Source organism: Hemitrygon akajei, chromosome 9, assembly GCF_048418815.1.
Source record: "Hemitrygon akajei chromosome 9, sHemAka1.3, whole genome shotgun sequence".
Classification (NCBI taxonomy): Eukaryota; Metazoa; Chordata; class Chondrichthyes; order Myliobatiformes; family Dasyatidae; genus Hemitrygon; species Hemitrygon akajei.
This window is the reverse complement of record NC_133132.1, coordinates 65,488,778-65,509,954: the sequence shown is the minus strand read 5'-3', so window position 1 is coordinate 65,509,954 and position 21,177 is coordinate 65,488,778. Positions and strand designations below refer to the sequence as shown.

Sequence of the window (21,177 nt, the reverse complement as noted above, 5' to 3'; positions counted from 1 at the left end):
GTTAAGGTAGGACTTAAAAACTAATCAGGAGAGTGGAAAGCTCCAAGGATAGCAGATTTAATAAATGAGGAGGAAATGCAGTGGTATAAATTGTGTCATAGTGTGATAGTTCAAAGATCAAAGTAAATTTATTATCAAAGTACATAGACGCACCAGGGGAAACGCTAGAAATCCCGTGACAGCGTTTAATAGCAACAGCTGGTGGGGGCTCGTGTGCGTCCTTCCCTTGCCTGGGTTGGCGGGCTCACCATGGAAGAACGGTTTAGCTAAAGGAGAGGCCATGAGTGAACGGCCACACCAACGGGACTCCTGACGGATCGAAATCATAAAAGGAAAGCCGGCAAGTTTTTCTCCCAAAACTCTCTCTCTCTCCAACCATTGCAACCCAGCGGTCCCCAAAGGCTGCAGCCTGCATGAACTGAGGGAACTTTATATTTCCATCGGACAATACATTATCCCCTAGACAATGATAGAGCTTATTTCTTATTGATTATTATTATACCCGCACTTTTAGATTTAGTATTGACGACGTATATTATCTGTATATTTGCATTGATATATTTTTGTGTATTTTTACTAATAAATACTGTTAAAAATAGTATCATCAGACTTCAACAGACCTCTCTATCTTTGCTGGTAAGTGACCCAGTTACGGGGTTCGTAACAACGTTACTAATTTTCTTGTAGCCATACACAGTAAATCCACGAAATATACTGTAATAGAATCAATGAAAGACCACACTGAACAGGATGGACAAACAACCAATGTGCAAAAGACAATAAATTGTGCTGATACAAAAGATAGATAGATAGGGAGGGAGGGAGGAAAGGAAGGAAGGAAGGAAGGAGTGAGTCAAGAAAATGAGATGAAGAGTCCTTGAAAGTAAGTGTATAGGTTTTGGGAACAATTCAGTGATGGGGTGAGCGAAATTATTCCCACTGGTTCAAGAGCCTGATGGTTTAGGGATAACAACTGTTCCTGAACCTGGTGGTGTGGGTCTTCAGGCTCCTGTGCCCTCTTGAATTATGGAGTAGATGCAAAGGGCCAGATGACCTATTCCTGATTCTATTATTATTTGATTTGTGAAAAATTGCAGCATGCTGCTCTGTAGAAGGACTTGGGATTGCTTGTGCATGAAACCCAAAAGGTGCACAGGTTATCAAAAAGGCAAATGGAATGTTGGCTTTCATTGCTAGAGGGATTGAATTTAAGAGCAGGGAGGATATGCTGAAACTGGACAAGGTACTAATGAGGCCACACCTAGAATACTGTATGCAGTTCTGATCTCCTTACTTGCAGAAAAGGTTTGGAGGTGTTGCAGAAGATACTTACCAGGCTGATTCCAAAGGTGAATGAAAAACTATATTTGCTGGAATTCAGACAAAATTCTGAAGATCTTATAGAAACATATACAATTATAAAAAGGACATAAGATAGAGGCAGTTGTTTCCACTGGTAAGGCTAGAACTAAGGGAAATAGCCTCAAGATTTGGGGGAATAGATTTAGGATGGAGATGAGAAGAAACTGATTTTGCCAGAGAACAGTAAACCTGTGGATTCCTCTGCCCAGGGAAGCAATAAAGGTTCCTTCATTAAATATATTTAAGATACAGTTCAGTAGATTTTTGCATAGCAGGTAAATTGAGGGTTATGAGGAAAAGAAAGGTCAGTGGAGATGAGTCCACAGCCAGATCAGCCATGATCCTATTGAAAGGCATAACAGACGCAAGGGTCAGATGGCCTACTCCTGCTTCCATTTCTTATGTCCTTATTTCTTATTTTATTCTGATGTCCCCTTGAGCCAGCTACTAAGCACTGAGCTGTTAATGACTACTACAAATTTGGGTTCTTGAGCCTAAAATGATCTTCTCCATTTGTTCAGGTATCAGAGTAACAGTGCAGCTGAAATTCTCAACACCATCACCAATATTCAGCCAAAGGAAAGTGGTGGTGGAGGAGGAGAGACTCGAGAGGCCATAGTCTTTAAACTTGCTGAGAGTATGCTGAAAAAACTGCCTCCAGATTACATAGCACATGAGGTATATTACTGTTATGGATTCAGGGGCATCAAAGGAATTACTGAGTTCTGTCCTTATTGACCACCTTTGGAAAGAGTCATAGAGAAGTACAGCACAGAAACAGGCTCTTTAGCCCAGCTAGTCCATGCTGAAACCATTTAAACTGCCTACTCCCATTGACCTGCCCTGGGACTATAGCCCTCCATATCTCTACTACCCATGTACCTATCCAAACTTCTCTTAAACTTTGAAATCAAGCTCGTAAGGACCACTTGTGCTGACAGCTCATTCTACACTCTCACAACCCTCTGAGTGAAGAAGTTTCACCTCAAGCTCCCCTTAAACTTCTCACCTTTCACCCTTAAGTCATGGCCTCTGGTTGTAGTCCCACCCAAATGTCAGTGGAAAAAGCCTGCATGCATTTACCCTATCTATACCCCTCAAAATTTTGTATACCTCTATCAATTTCCTTTCAACCTACGTTCTAAGGAATACTGTCCTAACCTATTTAATCTTTCCTTATAACTGACAGGAACTTTAAAAATTCTGTACTCTCAAAAGTTCACTTTTAAAGGTTTCCCACTTACTAACCACGCCTTTGCCTGAAAACAACCTGTCCTAATCCATACTTGTCAGATCCTTTCTGATGCCATCAATATTGACTTTTCTGCTATTGAAAATTAAAATCACAACTTTATGTTTCTTACAACAATGTGCAATCTCTACAACGTTGCTCCTCTAGATACTGCTGACTACTGGATGGTCCATAGTCATCCCTTTCTTATTCCCCAGTTACACCCATTAAGCCTCAGTAGAAGAGCTCTCTAGTCTGTCCTGGCTGAGCATTGCCTTGACATTTTCCCTTACTAGTAATGCCGCCCCTCCCCTTTTAATCCCTCCTAGAGCCATAGAACACTACAGCACAGTACAGGCCCTTCAGCCCTCCATGTTGTGCCGACCCATATAATCCTTTAAAAAAAAGTACTAAACCCACACTACCCCATAACCCTCCAGTTTTCTTTCATCCATGTGCCTGTCCAAGAGGCTCTTAAATACCCCTAATGTTTTAGCCTCCACCACCATTACTGGCAAGTCATTCCAGGCACTCACAACCCTCTGTGTAAAAAACTTACCCCTGAAGTCTCCCCTAAACTTCCCTCCCTTAATTTTGTACATATGCCCTCTGGTGTTTGCTATTGGTGCCCTGGGATACAGGTACAGACTATCCACCCTATCTATGCCTCTCATAATCTTGTAGACCTCTATCAAGTCCCCTCTCATTCTTCTACGCTCCAAAGAGAAAAGTCCCAGCTCTGCTAACCTTGCTTCATATGACTTGTTCTCCAAACCAGGCAACATCCTGGTAAATCTCCTCTGCACCCTCTCCATAGCTTCCACATCCTTCCTATAATGAGGTGACCAGAATTGAACACAATACTCTAAGTGCGGTCTCACTAGAGATTTGTAGAGTTGCAACATGACCTCTCTACTCTTGAATTCAATCCCCCTGTTAATGAAGCCTAGCATCCCATAGGCCTTCTTAACCACCCTATCAACCTGTTCCTGCTCTATCACATCTGAAACAAAGGAACCCTGGAACAGTGAGCTGCAAGTCCAAGTCCTTCTTCAACCAAGTCTCACTAATGGCTGTAATTTCGTGATTCCACATACTAATCTATGCACCCTAAGCTCATCCATCTTTCCTACAGTGTTCCTTGCCTTGGAATGTACACAACTCAGAACATTAGCTCCATCATACTCAACCTTTCGATTCTTGACTTTGTATGTAGGATTAACAAAACCTTTCCCCACAACCACTCCACTACTTGTCTGGGTGCACTGATTCCCATCTCTCTGCAACTCCAGCTTAATCCCCCCTCCCAACAAGGATATTAGTACCCCTGCAGTTCAGGTGCAAACCATTCTACCTCTACAGGCCCCAGCTTCCCTGGAAGAGAGCCCAATGATCGGTGCATTGGGTCCAATGCTGAATTTAAATGGGGGACTGTGTGGTTCACCCAGTCAAAGCCAATGGTGGTATGGCCTGGGGAAGTAGCAAGAGTGATGGAGACCCCCAAATTTCCAATAGCTTTAACTGTACTCAAAAATCAAATTAACAATTCATCCGGGGTATGAATATCCACCCCACTCAACACACACGTTTTAGATACCGGTAAACCCATGGAGGTGCACCACCGCTCCATACCAGCACAAATTTAAACACACAACTGACTGGTTCAATGCTCAGGCAATTGTGCAGCTTCCCACGGAATCAATCCCGGATGAGCCCCCACAGTTGCAACCCTTGGGCTCAGCCAGCACGCGTTCGTCTAAGGGAAAACAACTCCTGGCTCCGCCAAACTGAGAAATCTCATTTGCATGGATGCTGCATGATGTGTTGCCCGGTTGCAAATCCGCACCACAAAATATCAGACAATGTACCATATGCAATTAAATGATTGAACTTTATAAATCTTCATCTAGATAGAGGGTTAGTAAAGAAAATAAAAAGTAAAAGGGCTCATCTTAAGGAAGAAGTCTATTGCGCATCATTGCAGTCACTGTTTGTTCATTTGTTCCTGTTGACCTCCAAGCATAGCTGGCCCTCAGACCCTCACTCCTCAGTCCACTCCATCCGGTGGTCTTCTGACTCTCTCCATTCATATCCTCTCTCTCTATCGCACCCCAATGAAAGACTGAAAATCTCTCTTCCAGACTCACAAGAAAGAATAACATTTCTCCCATTGGCTAACATACATTCCAAAGCCCCCTTATCTCTAGTCATAACACAAACATTGCTGCTACAGAGAAACCACTACATTAGCCTTAGCAGTGAAACCTTACAGCATGTTACAATAGTAATATTAAATAAACAAGTAAATCAATTAAATAGATTGAATAGATTTTTTAAAACATGCAAAAACAAAAAATACTGTATGTTAAAAAAAGTGGGGTAGTGTCCAAAGATTCAATGTCCATTTAGAAATCCGATGGTGGAGAAGAAGCTGTTCCTGAATCACTGAGTGTGTGCCATCAGGCTTCTGTACCTTCTATCTGATGGTAACAGTGACAAAAGGGCATACCCTGGGTGCTGGAGGTCCTTAATAATGGATGCTGACTTTCTGAGACACCGCTTCCTAAAGATAGAAACATAGAAAACCTACTGCACAATACAGGCCCTTCGGCCCACAAAGTTGTGCCGAACATGTTCCTACATTAGAAATTACCAGGCTTACCTACAGCCCTCTATTTTACTAAGCTCCATGTACCTATCTAAAAGCCTCTTAAAAGACCCTATCATATCTGTCTCCACCACCGTTGCCGGCAGCCCATTCCATGCACTCACCACTCTCTGAGTAAAAAACTTACCCCTGTCATCTCCTCTGTACCTACTCTCCAGCACCTTAAACCTGTGTCCTCTTGTGGCAACCATTTCAGCCCTGGTGAAAAGCCTCTGACTATCCACATGATCCTTGTCCCTCATCATCTTGTACACCTCTATCAGGTCACCCCTCATCCTCCATCGCTCCAAGGAGAAAAGGTTGAGTTCACTCAACTTATTCTCATAAGGCATACTCCCCAATCCAGGCAACATCCTTGTAAATCTCTTCTGCACCCTTTCTATGGTTTCCACATCCTTCCTGTAGTGAGGCGACCAGAACTGAGCACAGCACTCCAAGTGGGGTCTGACCAGGGTCCTATATAGCTGCAACATTACCTCTTGGCTCCTAAATTCAATTCCATGATTGATGAAGGCCAATACACCATACACCTTCTTAACCACAGAGTCAACCTGCGCAGCTGCTTTAAGCATCCTCTGGATTCGGACCCCAAGATCCCTCTGATCCTCCACACTGCCAAGAGTCTTACCATTAATACTATATTCTGCCATCATATTTGACCTACCAAAATGAACCACTTCACACTTAACTGGGTTGAACTCTATCTGCCACTTCTCAGCCCAGTTTTGCATCCTATCAATGTCCTGCTATAACCTCTGACAGCCCTCCACACTATCCACAACACCTCCAACCTTCCCACCACCTCCTCATCCAGGTCATTTATAAAAATCATGAAGAGTAAGGGTCCCAGAGCAGATCCCTGAGGCACTCCCTTGGTGACTGGCCTCCATGCAGAATACGACCCGTTTACAACCACTCTTTGCCTTCCATGGGCAAGCCAGTTCTGGATCTACAAAGCAATGTCCCCTTGGATCCCATGCCTCCTTACTTTCTCAATAAGCCTTGCATGGGGCGCCTTATCAAATGCCTTGCTGAAATCCATATACACTACATCTACTGCTCTTCCTTAATCAATGTGTTTAGTCACATCCTCAAAAAATTCAATGAGGCTCGTAAGGCACAACCTCCCTTTACAAAGTCATGCTGACTATTCCTAATCATATTATACCTCTCCAAATGTTTATAAATCCTGCCTCTCAGGATCTTCTCCATCAACTTACCAACCACTGAGGTAAGACTCACTGGTCTATAATTTCCTGGGCGATCCCTACTCCCTTTCTTGAATAAAGGAACAACATCCGCAACCCTCCAATCCTCGGGAACCTCTCCTGTCCCCATTGATGATGCAAAGATCATCGCCAGAGTCTCAGCAATCTCCTCCCTCATCTCCCACAGTAGCCTGGGGTACATCTCATCCGGTCCCGGAGACTTATCCAACTTGATGCTTTCCAAAAGCTCCAGCACATCCTCTTTCTTAATATCTACATGCTCAAGCTTTTCAGTCTGCTGCAGGTCATCACTACGATCACTACGATCACTAAGATCCTTTTCCATAGTGAATACTGAAGTAAAGTATTCATTAAGTACCTCTGCTATTTCCTCCGGTTCCATACACACTTTCCCACTGTCACATTTGATAGCTCCTATTCTTTCACGTCTTATCCTCTTGCTCTTCAGGTACTTGTAGAATGCCTTGGGGTTTTCCTTAATCCTGCCCAGCAAGGCCTTCTCATGGCCTCTTCTGGCTCTCTTAATTTCCTTCTTATGCTACTTCCTAGCAGCCTTATAATCTTCTAGATCTCTAACATTACCTAGCTCTCTGAACTTTTTGTAAACTTTTCTTTTCTTCTCAACTAGATTTATTACAGCCTTTGTACACTATTCCTGTACCCTACCATAACTTCCCTGTCTCATTGGAAAATACCTATACACAGCTCTACACAAATATCCCCTGAATATTTGCTACGTTTCTTCCGTACTTTTCCCTGAGAACATCTGTTTCCAATTTAAGCCTCCAATTCCCTGCCTGATAGCCTCATAATTTCCCCTTACCCCAGTTAAATGTTTTTCTAACTTGACTGTTCCTATCTCTCTCCAATGCTATTGTAAAGGAAATAGAATTATGATCACTATCTCAAAAACGCTCTCCTACTGAGAGATCTGACACCTGACCAGGTTCATTTCCCAATATCAAATCAAGTACAGGCTCTCCTCTTGTAGGCTTATCTACATATTGTGTCAAGAAACCTTCCTGAACACTCCTAATAAACTCCACCCCATCTACACCCCTCGATCTAGGGAGATGCCAATCGATATTTGGGAAATTAAAATCTCTCATCACGACAACTCTGTTATTATTACACCTTTCCAGGATCTGTTTCCCTATCTGCTCCTCAATATCCCTGTTACTACTAGGTGGCCTATAAAAACATCCAGTAAAGTTATTGACCCCTTCCTGTTCCTAACCTCCACCCACAGAGACTCCATAAACAATCCCTCCATGGCGTCCACCTTTTCTGCAGCTGTGACACTATCTCTGATCAACAGTGCCATGCCCCCACCTCCCTCCCTGTCCTTTCTGAAACATCTAAAACCCAGCACTTGAAGTAACCATTCCTCTCCCTGAGCCATCCAAGTCTCTGTAATGGCCACCACATCATAACTCCAAGTACTGATACACGCTCTAAGCTCATCCGCTTTGTTCACAACACTCCTTGCGTTAAAATAGACAAATCTCAAACCTTCGGTCTGAGCGCGTCCCTTCTCTATCACCTGCCTATCCTCCCCCTCTCACTGTCTACAAGCTTTCTCCATTTGTGAGCCAACCTCCTCTTCCCCAGTCTTTTCAGTTTGGTTCCCACCCCCCAACAATTCTAGTTTAAACTCTCCCCAGTAGTCTTAGCAAACCTCCCCGCCAGGATATTGGTTCCTCTAGGATCCAAGTGTAACCTGTCTTTTCTGTACAGGTCTTACTGTCACGTGACACAGGCAGTAATCCCGAGAATACTACCTTTGCAGTCCTGTTTCTCAACTTCCTTCCTAATTCCCTGTAGTCTTTTTTCAGGACCTCTTCCCTTTTCCTACCTATGTCATTGGTACCAATATGTACCACGACCTCTGGCTGTTCTCCCTCCCACCGCAAGATATCTTGGACGTGATCAGAAAGATCCCAGACCCTGGCACCTGGGAGGCAAACTATCATCTGAGTTTCTTTCCTGCGTCCACAGAATCGCCTGTCTGACCCCCTAACTATAGAGTCCCCTATCACTACTTCCTTCCTCTTCCCTTCCCTACCCTTCTGAGCCACAGGGCCAGACTCTGTGCCAGAGGCACGGCCACTGCCGCTTCCCCCAGGTAGGCTGTCCCCCCCAACAGTACTCAAACAGGAGTACTTATTGTCAAGGGGTACAACCACAGGGGTACTCTCTGGTACCTACTCTTCCCCTTCCCTCTCCTGACTGTGACCCACTTGTCTGTCCCCTGTGGCCCCGGTATAACTCCTCTCTATCACCTCCTCGCTCTCCCTGACTAGGCAAAGGTCATCAAGCTGCATCTCCAGTTCCATAACTTGGTCCCTCAGGAGCTGCAGCTCGACACACCGGGTGCAGCTATGCTTGTCTGGGAGGGTGGGAGACTCCAGGACCCCCCACATCTGACACTAGGCACAGAAAACTGGCCTCACACACATGCTTCCTACCGCATCTCGTCTTGTTAATGCCTAAGCCCTAGCACTCTGCTGCCTCTCACTCCACTGCCCACTGGATATGGCTGCCTTCTTTTTAAACCTTTCATGCTCTATTGGCTGACGTCATGCGCCTGCGGAGTCTCGCCTCTCTTTTACCCGAGTAGTTAAAAAAAACTCCCTTCGCTCCGAAAAAATCAGCAGTTCACTCGCAGCCTTCTTGCTCCAAATTAAAAGCCATTGAAGATTCCTGGGTACTTGTTCTGGGTACTTTGTAGGCTAGTACCCAAGATGGACCTGACTAGATTTACAACCTTCTGCAGCTTCTTTCAGTCCTGTGCAGTAGCCCCTCCATACCAGACAGTGATGCAGTCTGTCAGAATGCTCTCCATGGTACAATATAGAAGTTTTTGAAGTGCATTTGTTTACATGCCAAATCTCTTCAAACTCCTAATAAAGTATAGCCGCTGTCTTGCCTTCTTTATAACTGGCATGATAATGCTCCCAATTCTGATGTTCCTGATGAAGGATCTCAGCTCAAAACATCAACTGTTTATTCCCCTCCATAGATGTTTCCTGACTTGCTGTCTCCAGCACTTTAAGTGTGTTGCTTAAGATCTCCAACATCTGCAAGAATCTCTTGTGTTTGGAATATACACTAAACATGATATGATGTATGATAGTTACTCATGTGTGGTTGAAACTGAATACAAATCCTTTAAGTCAACTGGACTTTCTATTACAACTTTAATGTGGTTAATGTATTTGCTGCTGTAAAAAAATTTACTAAACAAAATGTATACATCACTTTATAGATAGACAAGATTGAAGCTGATAATAGAATCCTGAGAAAATGAACTGTCTATTTTGATAGGTGAAAACTCATCTCATAAAAATGGGTATTTTGAATTCTATGAATATTTTCCTTCGACAAGAAATTGACCGAATGCAGAAGGTTATTACAATGCTTCGGCTCTGCCTGGGTGACTTACAGCTGGCTATAGAGGGAACCATTATCATGAGTGAGGTCAGTATTATAATGTAATAAGTAGAAGCAAGCGTAGAACATTCAACCGCTCATGAAATCAATAAAAAGCTGCATATAGTATGTTTAAAATACTCAGCAGGTTTGTGCAGCTTCCATGGAAAAAGAAACAGATAACCTTTCAGGATGAAGATCTTTCATCAAAACAAAGATACAGAAAATCGGTTTTAACTTCACAGAATGTGGTGAACTACATATACCTGTCTGGACACGCCCCCCCCCCCCCCCCCACTGACTGCTCCTGTGGCTCCTCCCACAGACCCCGGTATAAAGGCAATTGGAGGCACAGCCCCTTCCTCAGTCTCCAGGATGTTGTGTGGTGGTCACTTGCTGCTTGTGCTTTCTTCCAGCCAATAAAAGCCAACCTTAACTCATGTCTCAGAGTTATTGATGGTGCATCAATTTTATTGGCTGGAAAATCTGCAGATATTGGAGATCTAAAGCAACACACACAAATTGCAGGACCTGAAGAAGGGTCTCAGCCCGAAACATCAACTGTTTACTCTTTTCCATAGATGCTACCTGGCCGGTTGAGTTCCTCCAGCATTTTGTGTGTGTTACTTTGTTTTTAACTAGCAGTGTATGCAGATTTTTTTAAATTATGAATGCCAATTATTCAAAGTTCAATGTAACTGAGGTGCAAGTCCTGAGGCACCTGTACCTTCTAATTGATGGAAGCAAAAGAAAAGAGTATGGCCTGGGTTGTGAGGATCTCTGATGATGGACACTGCTTTTCTATGGCAATGTTTCATGTCGATGTGCTCAATGTTGGGAGGGTTTTGCTCGTGATGTACTGGGCTGAATCCACTACCTTTTATAGTGGATACACTACCTTATCTGGCAATTACCATGATTTCTCCATTCTCCAATGGTTAATTGTGCCAGTGGGCATAACAGTGGCACATCTAGTAGACTGTACCTCACAACAACAGCATCCTGGGTTCATTCCTGACTTTGAGTGCTAGCTGTGTGGAGTTCTCTCTGTGACCACTAGGGTTTCCTTCAGGGTCTCCAGTTTACTCCAACATCCCAAAGACACATTGGTTGGGAGATTAATTGGCTACTGTAAATTGCCCTTAGTGTGTAAGTGAGTGGTAGATTCTGGGGAGTTGATGGGATTATGGAAAGGATAAAATGTGATTAGTGTAAATAGATGCTTGATGGTTTGCAGAGACTCTGCACAGAAGAGCCAGTTTCCAAGTTGTATGGCTCTATATGAAACTCCATAACCATCTGCATTTCCTCATTGTATAAAGTCAAGTTAGCAGCAGATTATATAGCTCATGATGCTAGTTCAAAAGCCATAAAAAAGTGAAGGGAATTGTTTTGTAATGGTTATGTTCCAGAACCCTGCAAGTTCAAATTTGACTGCTACATCCAGGGAATTTAAATTAATACAAACACGAGAAAATCTGTAGATGATTGAAATCCAAGCATCACACACAAAATGCTGGAGGAACTCAGCAAGCCAGGCAGCATCTATGGAAGAGTAAACAGTCGACGTTCTGGGCTGAGCCCCTTCATTGGGGCTCTCCTCATTTTGTGTATGTTCCTTGGACTTCCAGCAGCTGCAAATGTTCTCTTGTTTGTACACAATACAGCAAATTAGGCCGCAAACAATGTCCTATACAACTTCAACATAATATCCCATCTCCTGTACTAAATACTTTGATTTATGAAGGCTCGTGTGCCAAAAGTTTTCTTTACGACCCTATCTACCTGTGATGCCACGTTCAATTAATTATGGACCTGTATTCCCAGATAACTTTGTTCCTCACACCTCAGTGCCTTGCCTTTTACTGTGGACAGCCTAGCCTGATTGGTCCTACTGAAGTGCAACACCTCACACTTGCCTACATCAAGTTCTATCCGCCATTTTTTCTGCTGTTCCAGATCCCACTGCAAGCCGTGAGTCTTCCTCACTGTTCGCTACACCCCCAATCTTGGTGTCATCTTCAAATTTGCTGATCCACTTAACCACAATATCATCCAGATCATTGAAATAGAAGACAAACAACAATGGACCCAGCAATGATCCCTGCAGCACTGCACTAATCTCAGGCTTCCAGTCAGAGAGGCAATCATCTAATATCACTCTCTGGCTTCTCCCACAAAGCCAATGTCTAATCCAATTAACAACCTCATCTTGAATGCTGGGTGACTGAACCTCCTTGATCGACCTTCCATGCAGGACCTTGTCAAATCCCTTGCTAAAGTCCACGTAGGCAACATTCACTGTCTAGCCTTCATCAACTTTCCTGGTAATTCCTTGAAAAGTTCTATAAGATTGGTTAGACACAACCTACCATGCACAAACCTATGCTGACTATCTTTAATCAGTCCAGGTCTATCCAAATACTCAAATATCCAGTCCCTTAGAATACCTCCCAATAATTTTCCCACCACTGATGTCAGGCTCACTTTCCTATAATTTCCTGGTTTATTTTTAGAGCGGAACAACATTGGCTATTCTCCAATCCTCTGGTACTTCACTGTAAATTAGGATGATTTAAATATCTCTGGTAGAACCCTGACAATTTCTGCACTAGCCTCCCACAGGGTCCAAGGGAACACATTGTCAGGCCCTGGGGATTTATCCAGCTTAAGTTGCCTTAAAACAACAAACATCTCCTCCTCTAATCTGTACAGGTCCATGAAGTTGATGCCGCTTTGCCTCTCTCCTGTAGACTCTGTGTCTGTTTCCTAAGTGAATACAGATGCAAAAAATTCTTTTAAGATCCCCCCAAAACTCTTTTGGCCCCCACCTAGGATTACCATTCCGCTCTTCCAGAGGATCAATTTTGTCCCTTACAATCATTTTGCTCTTAACCTATGTGTAGACGACCTCAGGATTCTCCTTCACCTTGTCTGCTAGGGCAACTTCATGCCTTCTTTTAGCCATCCTGGTTTCTTTCTTAGGTGTTCTCTTGCATTTCTTAAACTCCATAAGCACCTCATTTGTTCCTCCCTGCCTATACCTGCTATGCACCTCCTTTTTTCTTCTTAACCTCAATATCTCTTGTAAACCAAGGTTCCCTACACCTATCCTCTACCTTTTATTCTGGCAGGCACATACAAACTTTGTACTCTCAAAATTTCACTTTTGAAGGCCACCCACTTACCAAGTACACCTTTGCCAGAAAAGAGCCTGTCCCAATCCACACTTGCCAGATTCTTTCTGATACCATCAAAATAGGCCTTTCTCCAATGTAGAAATAATGTACAAAATTAATAGGCATTTTGCACCAGTCTCCACTGTGGAAGACACTAGCAGTATGCCAGAAATTGTAGTATTGGGGACAGAAGTGATTGTAGCTGTTAGTACTAAGTAAAAGGAGCTTGGGAAGCTGAAAGGTCGGCATTTTCACTTATCTGGCATTCCTCAGGTCCCAATAGTGCCGGATCATAAAAGGTCGACCTGTACAAGAAAGATACTAGCATTGATATAAGATTGGCTGACTGTCAGGAGGCAAAGAGTGGGAATAACAGGAACCTTTTCTGGTTGTCTGCCAATGATTAGTGGTGTTTCAGAAGGGTCAGTGTTGGGCCCACTTCTTTTCACATTTTCATCAGTGATTTGGATGAAGGAATTAATGGCTTTGTGGCTAAGTTTGCAGCTGATACGACGATATGTGGAGGGGCAAGTACTTTTGAGGAAGTAGGAAATTTGCAGAAGGACTTAAACAGATTAGCAGAATGAACAAAGAAGTGACAAATGGAATATAGTGTAGGGAAGTGTATGGTCATGTACTTTGGTAGAAGGAATAATGGCATAGATTATTTTCAAAATATGGAGAGATTTCAGAAATCAGTGGTGCAAAGGGACTCATGAGTCCTCACACAGGATTGCCTAAAGGTTAACTTGGAAGTTGAGTTGATGAAAGGAGGTTACATGCAATGTTAGCATTAATTTTGAGAATATAGAGCAAGGATGTAATACTGATGGTGGTGAATCTGTGGAATTAATTGCCATATTCCTGCAAATCATTGGGTATAATTAAAGCGGAGTTTGATAGATTCTTGATTAATCAGGGCATCAAAAGTTACAGGGAGAAGGCAGGAGAATGGGATTGAGGAGGATAATAAATTAGCCATGATGGAATGGCATAGCAGACTCAATGGGTCAAATGACCTAATTCTGCTCCTATGTCTTATGGGACCTCCCCTGTGACCACAGGAGATGCAAAGATCTTGATCAAGGCTCCAGTAATCTCATCTCTTGCCTCTCTCAAGAAATCTTGATTCTCCAGTCATGGGGAAAGACTGAGTCCATTCACCCAATCTGTGCCCCTGATGAGTTTATGCACCTCTGTAATATCACCTCTTATTTATTTATTTGGTAAATTTAGAGATGGAGACCCTTTTAGCCCTCTGAGTCACTCTGCCCAGCAACCCACTGATTTAACCCTAGCCTAATTAAAGGACAATTTACAATGACCAATTTACCTACTAACCAGTATGTCTTTGGAGTAACTGTGTGAAGAAACCAGAACACCCAGAGTAAACACACATGCATGCAACTTCCTTAACGAGGACACCGGAATTGAACTCCGATGCCCTGAGCTGTAATAGTATCATGCTAACTGCTACACTACCATGGCACCCTACATTCCAATGAATAAAGTCCTATCCTGCTCAATCTCTTTAACTATCTCCTCCAGGTTCTGGTAACATCCTTATCAATCTTTTCTGCACTTTCCAGCTTAATGACATCTTTCCTAGAGCAGGCCGTCCAGAGCCAAACACAATGTTCTATATGTGGCCTCATCCACATCTTGTAAAATGTCTTGTTTTTCTAGGGATCAGCTGCCTTCCTGTACCATCTGTGGCCCTCACCCATCTGCATATGATGCCATTTTAATAGAGCAATGTCAGCAAGCTATACTTGGCTTGCTGAATGGAGGGAGAACCTCCAGCTGAGGCTAAGAGGGGAAATCTATGGGAGGTATTTGTGTTTATATTCCCATCTGTTGCAGTTTTGTACTGGTAAAGTTAACAGGAAACTTCCTGGCCTAATTATTTATTTTGTAAAGATTTTGTAAATCATTTGAATAAAAATTTTTACTAGATTCCAAAAAATATGGGGATGTTTTCATTGTGGTGATGTTAGGAATTCTAGCAAATCTCAGTGCTGTTCAAAGGATTTAGAAACAAAAGCCATGTCTTATATCTGGCCAGTGACATCCTGGAAGTTAAGGTTGTTGCAGTTTAGGTTGTTGGATTTTAGAAAATCTGTCACAAAACCTAAAAGATTAAAAATAAGATAGAACCTTAAGAAAGTGTACAACTTGCAGCAGCTGAAGGAGAACACTATCTCATTCCTGAAACACCTGCTTCCTTCTCAACAGCAGGTGAATCTGCTTTGCAGTTGACATTTGGAATCGTAATATTTCTCTCTCTTTCTTTTTTTAAAGTTTGTGAAAAGCTGCATAGCGATTAAGTATTACATAAATGTGCAACAGGGAGAATCCTTGATTTTCCTGAAACTCAATGCCTTTGTAATTGCAGAACTTAATTGATGCCTTGGACAATATGTACGATGCTCGTGTCCCTCAGGGGTGGAAGAGGATTTCCTGGGCTTCCTCTACCTTAGGATTTTGGTTCACAGAACTCCTTGAGAGAAACACGCAATTTTCTTCCTGGATTTTTGAGGGCAGACCTAATGTCTTTTGGATGACAGGTTTTTTCAATCCCCAGGGTAGGTACTAATAATTCAAGGAACAGTACATCATGATTTAAAATGTGAAGTGGTGCTGCAAACGTATTTTTTGCATAATCTGACGCCTCATCTTTTTTTCCTCCAGTCTTGCTGAAGGGTCTTGGCCCAAAACATCGACTGTACTCTTTTCCAAAGATGCTGCCTGGCTTGCTGAGTTTTTCTAGCATTTTGTGTGTGTTACTTGATTTCTAGCATCTGCAGTTTTTCTCACCTGTATTTTTGCATAATTATTTGTAGTAAATGCTTGGCTTCAGCGGCATCTTTCAAAATGTGGCAATGATGAGGTGTGTCTAGGTAGGGCAATGGAACATCACAAGGCACTTTACAGGAATGTTACCAAAATTATAAATCAACTGTAATTAAGATAGTATTGGTTTGGGATTTAATGTAGACCTGTGCGAACAGGGGTGATGGATAAATAATTAAGAAACAACAAAGTTTTGGTCAAGTTTATGAAGCCCACAAAATGATTTTTGCAGTGGTAAAATATACAGATAACACTGGCCTGAATGAGTTTTGACATTAAATGAGCTGAGTGGATTTGGCTGAAAATTCATTTCAAGGCAAAGTTAGATGCCGAGGTTGCAAACAATCTAATTCAACCATAATCAGCGACAGTAAGAAAGGGATGTTTTCAATGCATAAGGAATACAGTTTGCAGCCATATTTAAATTTGTGAGATGGAACTTGGTCTATATGAATTGGCTACTACATTTTTTATTGTAAACAGTTATTCTTCAGAAGTCTTTCATTGATTCTGGAGCCTTTGGCTATCTTGAAAGGAACTGAAAAAATAGAAGTCTTCCTTTCTTCTAGTAGAATACTTCAGTGTAGATGCCCAAGTACAGATTCCCACAGGTACCTACAAATTACAATATGCTCTGGAGAAATTTGAATCTCAATCAGAGCTGGAATAAATTGCCCCAATATCCTATGGCAAAAATTTTCTAAGTGAACAGAACCAACATGTGTTTATGTTAGGATTTCACCAGTAAAAGCAGCAAATCAAGATTTAGCAACATTACAAAGAAAATTACAATATATTCAGCAGACCTAAAGAGAGAGAAAAACAGTTAACATTCAGGATGATATCCTTTGATTAACTGGGAAAAGTTAAAATAAAACAAGATTTAAGATGCAGCAAAAATGTGGGAGGGTGGAGTGAACAAAAACAAAAAGAGGATTTCAGAGCATATAGGAGGTTAAATGATTGCAGGGATTATGGTACAAAGCCAAAGAAGTTGGTGATGGGATGTGTCTAACCAAAAATGAATCTTAAAAGGAAGTAACTTGAAATAAGAGGATTATTGGAGATTGTTGAACTCTGTGATGATTCCAGAAGGCTTTAAGCGTGCCCAGTCAGAAGATGACATGGAGCTCAGGTTTCACAAGAAAAGACAAAGATGTGTTATTTACATCTGGCCTTGAGGTTTCCACCTTTGCACAGTCATTCCTCTTTCCTTGCTCTGCAAATTTGGTTAATCTCTTAACTATTTCCAGTTCTAGAAGAAGAATATTGATTTGAAATGTTAACTGTTTCTCTATTGATATTGCTAACTTATGCATGGGTGGAGCATTGGCTGGTAGGCAGAAAACCAAATGGGAATAAAGGGATTCTATTCTGGTTGTCTGCCAGTTACCAGTGGAGCTTCACAGGAGTCGGTGTTGCGACTGCAGCTTATTATGATGTATGTCAATGATTTGGACTATGGGATTAATGGATTTGTGGCTAAATTTGCCAATGATACAATGATAGGTGGAGGAGTGGGTAGTGTTGAGGAAACAGAGAGCCTGTAGAGAGACTTGGATAGTTTAGGGGAATGGGCAAAGAAGTGGCAAATGAAATACAATGTTGGAAAGTGTATGGTCATGCACTTTGGTGGAAGAAATAAATGGGCAGATTATTATTTAGATAGGGAGAGAATTCAAAATGCAGAGATGCAAAGGGACTTGGGAGTCCTTGTGCAAAATACCCTAAAGGTTAACCTCCAGGATGAGTCGGTGGTGAAGAAGGCAAATGCAATTTTGGCATTCATTTCTAGAGGTATAGAATATAAGAGCAGGGATGTGATGTTGAGGCTGTATAAAGTACTGGTGAGACCACACTTGGAGTATCGTGTGCAGTTTTGGGCTCCTTATTTTAGAAAGGATATACTGACATTGGAAAGGGTTCAGAGAAGATTCACAAGAATGATTCTAGGAATGAAAGGGTTACCGTATGAGGAAAGTCTGGCAGCTCTTGGGCTGTATACCAACACATACTCCACTCTCCCCTCCTACCCCTCCTCACAGCCCCCCACCCTGCTCTCGTGACTACACCCCTCACACACCTGAAACCATCACGGTGGGCTTCACAGCTGAACAGGTGAGAAGACAGCTGAAACGTCTCCACCCAAGCAAGGCTGCAGGCCCGGATGGTGTCAGCCCCAGGGTGCTCAAAGCCTGTGCCCCCCAGTTATGTGGAGTACTTCACCATGTCTTCAACCTGAGCCTGAGTCTCCAGAGGGTTCCTGTGCTGTGGAAGACATCCTGCCTCGTTCCTGTACCGAAGACGCCGCGCCACAGTGGCTCCAATGACTACAGACTGGTGGCATTGACCTCCCACATCATGAAGACCCTGGAGAGACTTGTTCTAAAGCAGCTCCGGCCTATGGTTAGGCCACACTTAGGCCCCCTCCAGTTCGCCTATCAGTCCCGACTAGGAGTTGAGGATGCCATCGTCTACCTGCTGAACTGTGTCTATGCCCACCTGGACAAGCCGGCGAGCACTGTGAGGGTCACGTTTTTTGACTTCTCCAGTGCGTTCAACACCATCCGCCCTACTCTGCTGGGTGAGAAGCTGACAGTGATGCAGGTGGATGCTTCCCTGGTGTCATGGATTATTGATTACCTGACTGGCAGACCACAGTACGTGCGCTTGCAACACTGTGTGTCAGACAGAGTGGTCAGCAGCACTGGGGCTCCACAGGGGACTGTCCTGTCTCCCTTTCTCTTCACCATCTACACCTCGGACTTCAACTACTGCACAGAGTCTTGCCATCTTCAGAAGTTTTCTGATGACTCTGCCATAGTTGGATGCATCAGCAAGGGAGATGAGGCTGAGTACAGGACTACGGTGGGAAACTTTGTCACATGGTGCGAGCAGAATCATCTGCAGCTTAATGTGAAAAAGACTAAGGAGCTGGTGGTGGACCTGAGGAGGGCTAAGGCACTGGTGACCCGTTTCCATCCAAGGGGTCAGTGTGGACATGGTGGAGGATTACAAATACCTGGGGATACCAATTGATGATAAACTGGACTGGTCAAAGAACACTGAGGCTGTCTACAAGAAGGGTCAGAGCCGTCTCTATTTCCTGAGGAGACTGAGGTCCTTTGACATCTGCCGACGATGCTGAGGATGTTCTACGAGTCTGTGGTAGCCAGTGCTATCATGTTTGCTGTTGTGTGCTGGGGCAGCAAGCTGAGGGTAGCAGACACCAACAGAATCAACAAACTCATTCGTAAGGCCAGTGATGTTGTGGGTGTGGAACTGGACTCTCTGACAGTGGTGTCTGAAAAGAGGATGCTGTCCAAGTTGCATGCCATCTTGGACAATGACTCCCATCCACTCCATAATGTACTGGTTAGGCCAGGCATGGGCAAACTACGGCCCGCGGGCCATATGCGGCCCGTTAAGCTTTTTAATCCGGCCCGCAGAACTTGATGAAATTATATTAATAAACCTTGTTAACACCTCAGATCCATCCTGAGAATCGCCACAACAAAACTAAATCCAGACTTTGATGCGCTGGCTAAAAAGGGAGACCAACAACACTGTTCCCACTGAAATTAAAAATAAGTTTCTTCGTTGTGTTATGTAAAAAATGCATTTGAAAATATTTTTTTCAATAAACCTTACATGTTACATGTCACTTCTGTTAAGTGATGGACATGAGTAGTGCGCAGGTGCACGTACGTTCTCAAAATAAAAAATGCGCTCCAGATCAAATAACGCGCTCCGCATACTGGCGCGCTGTCACTGTTCTGTCAGTGACACTGGTCGTTGTTGAGTTTTGGCACAGGGGACAATTGAATAAGAAGGAGCAGGACAAGTAGACCTGCATCTCCTACCGTTTTTGAAATAAAGACAGTCAGGAGGAGAATGATGATGATAATATCTTGAAGGATAACAGAATTTTCAGTGCTTTAAAATAATAACTGTTACTATTAAAAAAAGCTGTATTTTATTCATTTAATTTTCAGTGTTTTAAAAGTCATTTCAATAAATAGCTAAATACCATGGGACTTCAAAGACAGATATTTTGTTGTAATGCATTTGTTCATTTTCAATTGAAATTAAAGCACATGTTTTCTACATATCCCATGATATTTTATTTTCTCTTATGAGGTGTATTACCAAAATACTCCGTCCATCTGCTCCTGGTCCGGCCCCCCTGTCAAATTTTAGAACCCTTTGTGGCCCACAAGTCAAAAAGTTTGCCCACCCCTGGGTTAGGCACAGGAGTACATTCAGCCAGAGACTCATTCCACCAAGATGTAACACTGAGTGTCATAGGAAGTCATTCCTAACTGTGGCTATCAAACTTTACAACTCCTCCCTCAGAGTGTCAGACACCCTGAGCCAATAGGCTGGTCCTGGACTTATTTCCACTTGGCATGATTAACTTATTATTATTTAATTATTTATGGTTTTGTATTGCTATATTTCTTCACTATTCTTGGTTGGTGCAACTGTAACGAAACCCAATTTCCCTCAGGATCAATAAAGTATGTCTGTCTGTATTCCCTGGAGTTCAGGAGAATCTCATAGAAACATTCTGAATGTTAAAAGGCCTGAACAGATTAGATATGGCAAAGTTATTTCCCATGGTAGGGGATACTAGGACAAGAGGGCATGACTTCAGAATTGAAGGGCGTCCTTTTAGAACTGAGATGCAGAGAAATTACTTTAGTCAGAGGGTAGTAAATCCGTGGAATTTGTTGCCATGAGTGGCTGTAGAGACCAAGTCATTGGGTGTATTTAAGACTGAGATAAATAGGTTCTTGATTAGCCAGGGCATCAAAGGGTATGGGGTGAAGGCAGGGGAGTGGGGATGACTGGAAGAATTGGATCAGCCTTTAATTGAATGGTGGAGCAGACTTGATGGGCCAAATGGCCTACTTCTGCTCCTCTATCTTATGGTCTTATTGAGTATTTCCAGCATTTTTTAAATTTCAGCATCACAGCATTTCACTTTTAAAGAAATAAGTTGTGTTTATTTTGTCTACAGGATTCTTAACTGCAATGAGGCAGGAAGTAACACGAGCACATAAAGGTTGGGCACTGGATAGTGTCACTCTGCACAATGAAGTAACAAAACTGATGAAAGAAGATGTCAAAGTACCACCTGTAGTATGTATGCTTTTATTTATGGCCGTGAGTTAGTTCCATGTATAAAAGTTAAATTCAGATTGCAAAGAGAGGAGGAAC

The 21,177-nt window shown here is 42.8% G+C and overlaps 1 protein-coding gene across 1 annotated transcript in view; it reads left to right on the top strand.

The window, feature by feature from the left end:
• LOC140732658 (dynein axonemal heavy chain 8-like) overlaps positions 1-21,177 on the top strand; it is a 952,247-nt gene that overhangs the window by 929,810 nt on the left and 1,260 nt on the right. The window contains exons 88-91 of the mRNA XM_073055351.1: positions 1,884-2,040; positions 9,818-9,970; positions 15,497-15,686; positions 20,978-21,099. Coding sequence (XP_072911452.1) covers positions 1,884-2,040; positions 9,818-9,970; positions 15,497-15,686; positions 20,978-21,099 — 622 coding nt within the window. The remainder of the gene's footprint in view (positions 1-1,883; positions 2,041-9,817; positions 9,971-15,496; positions 15,687-20,977; positions 21,100-21,177) is intronic.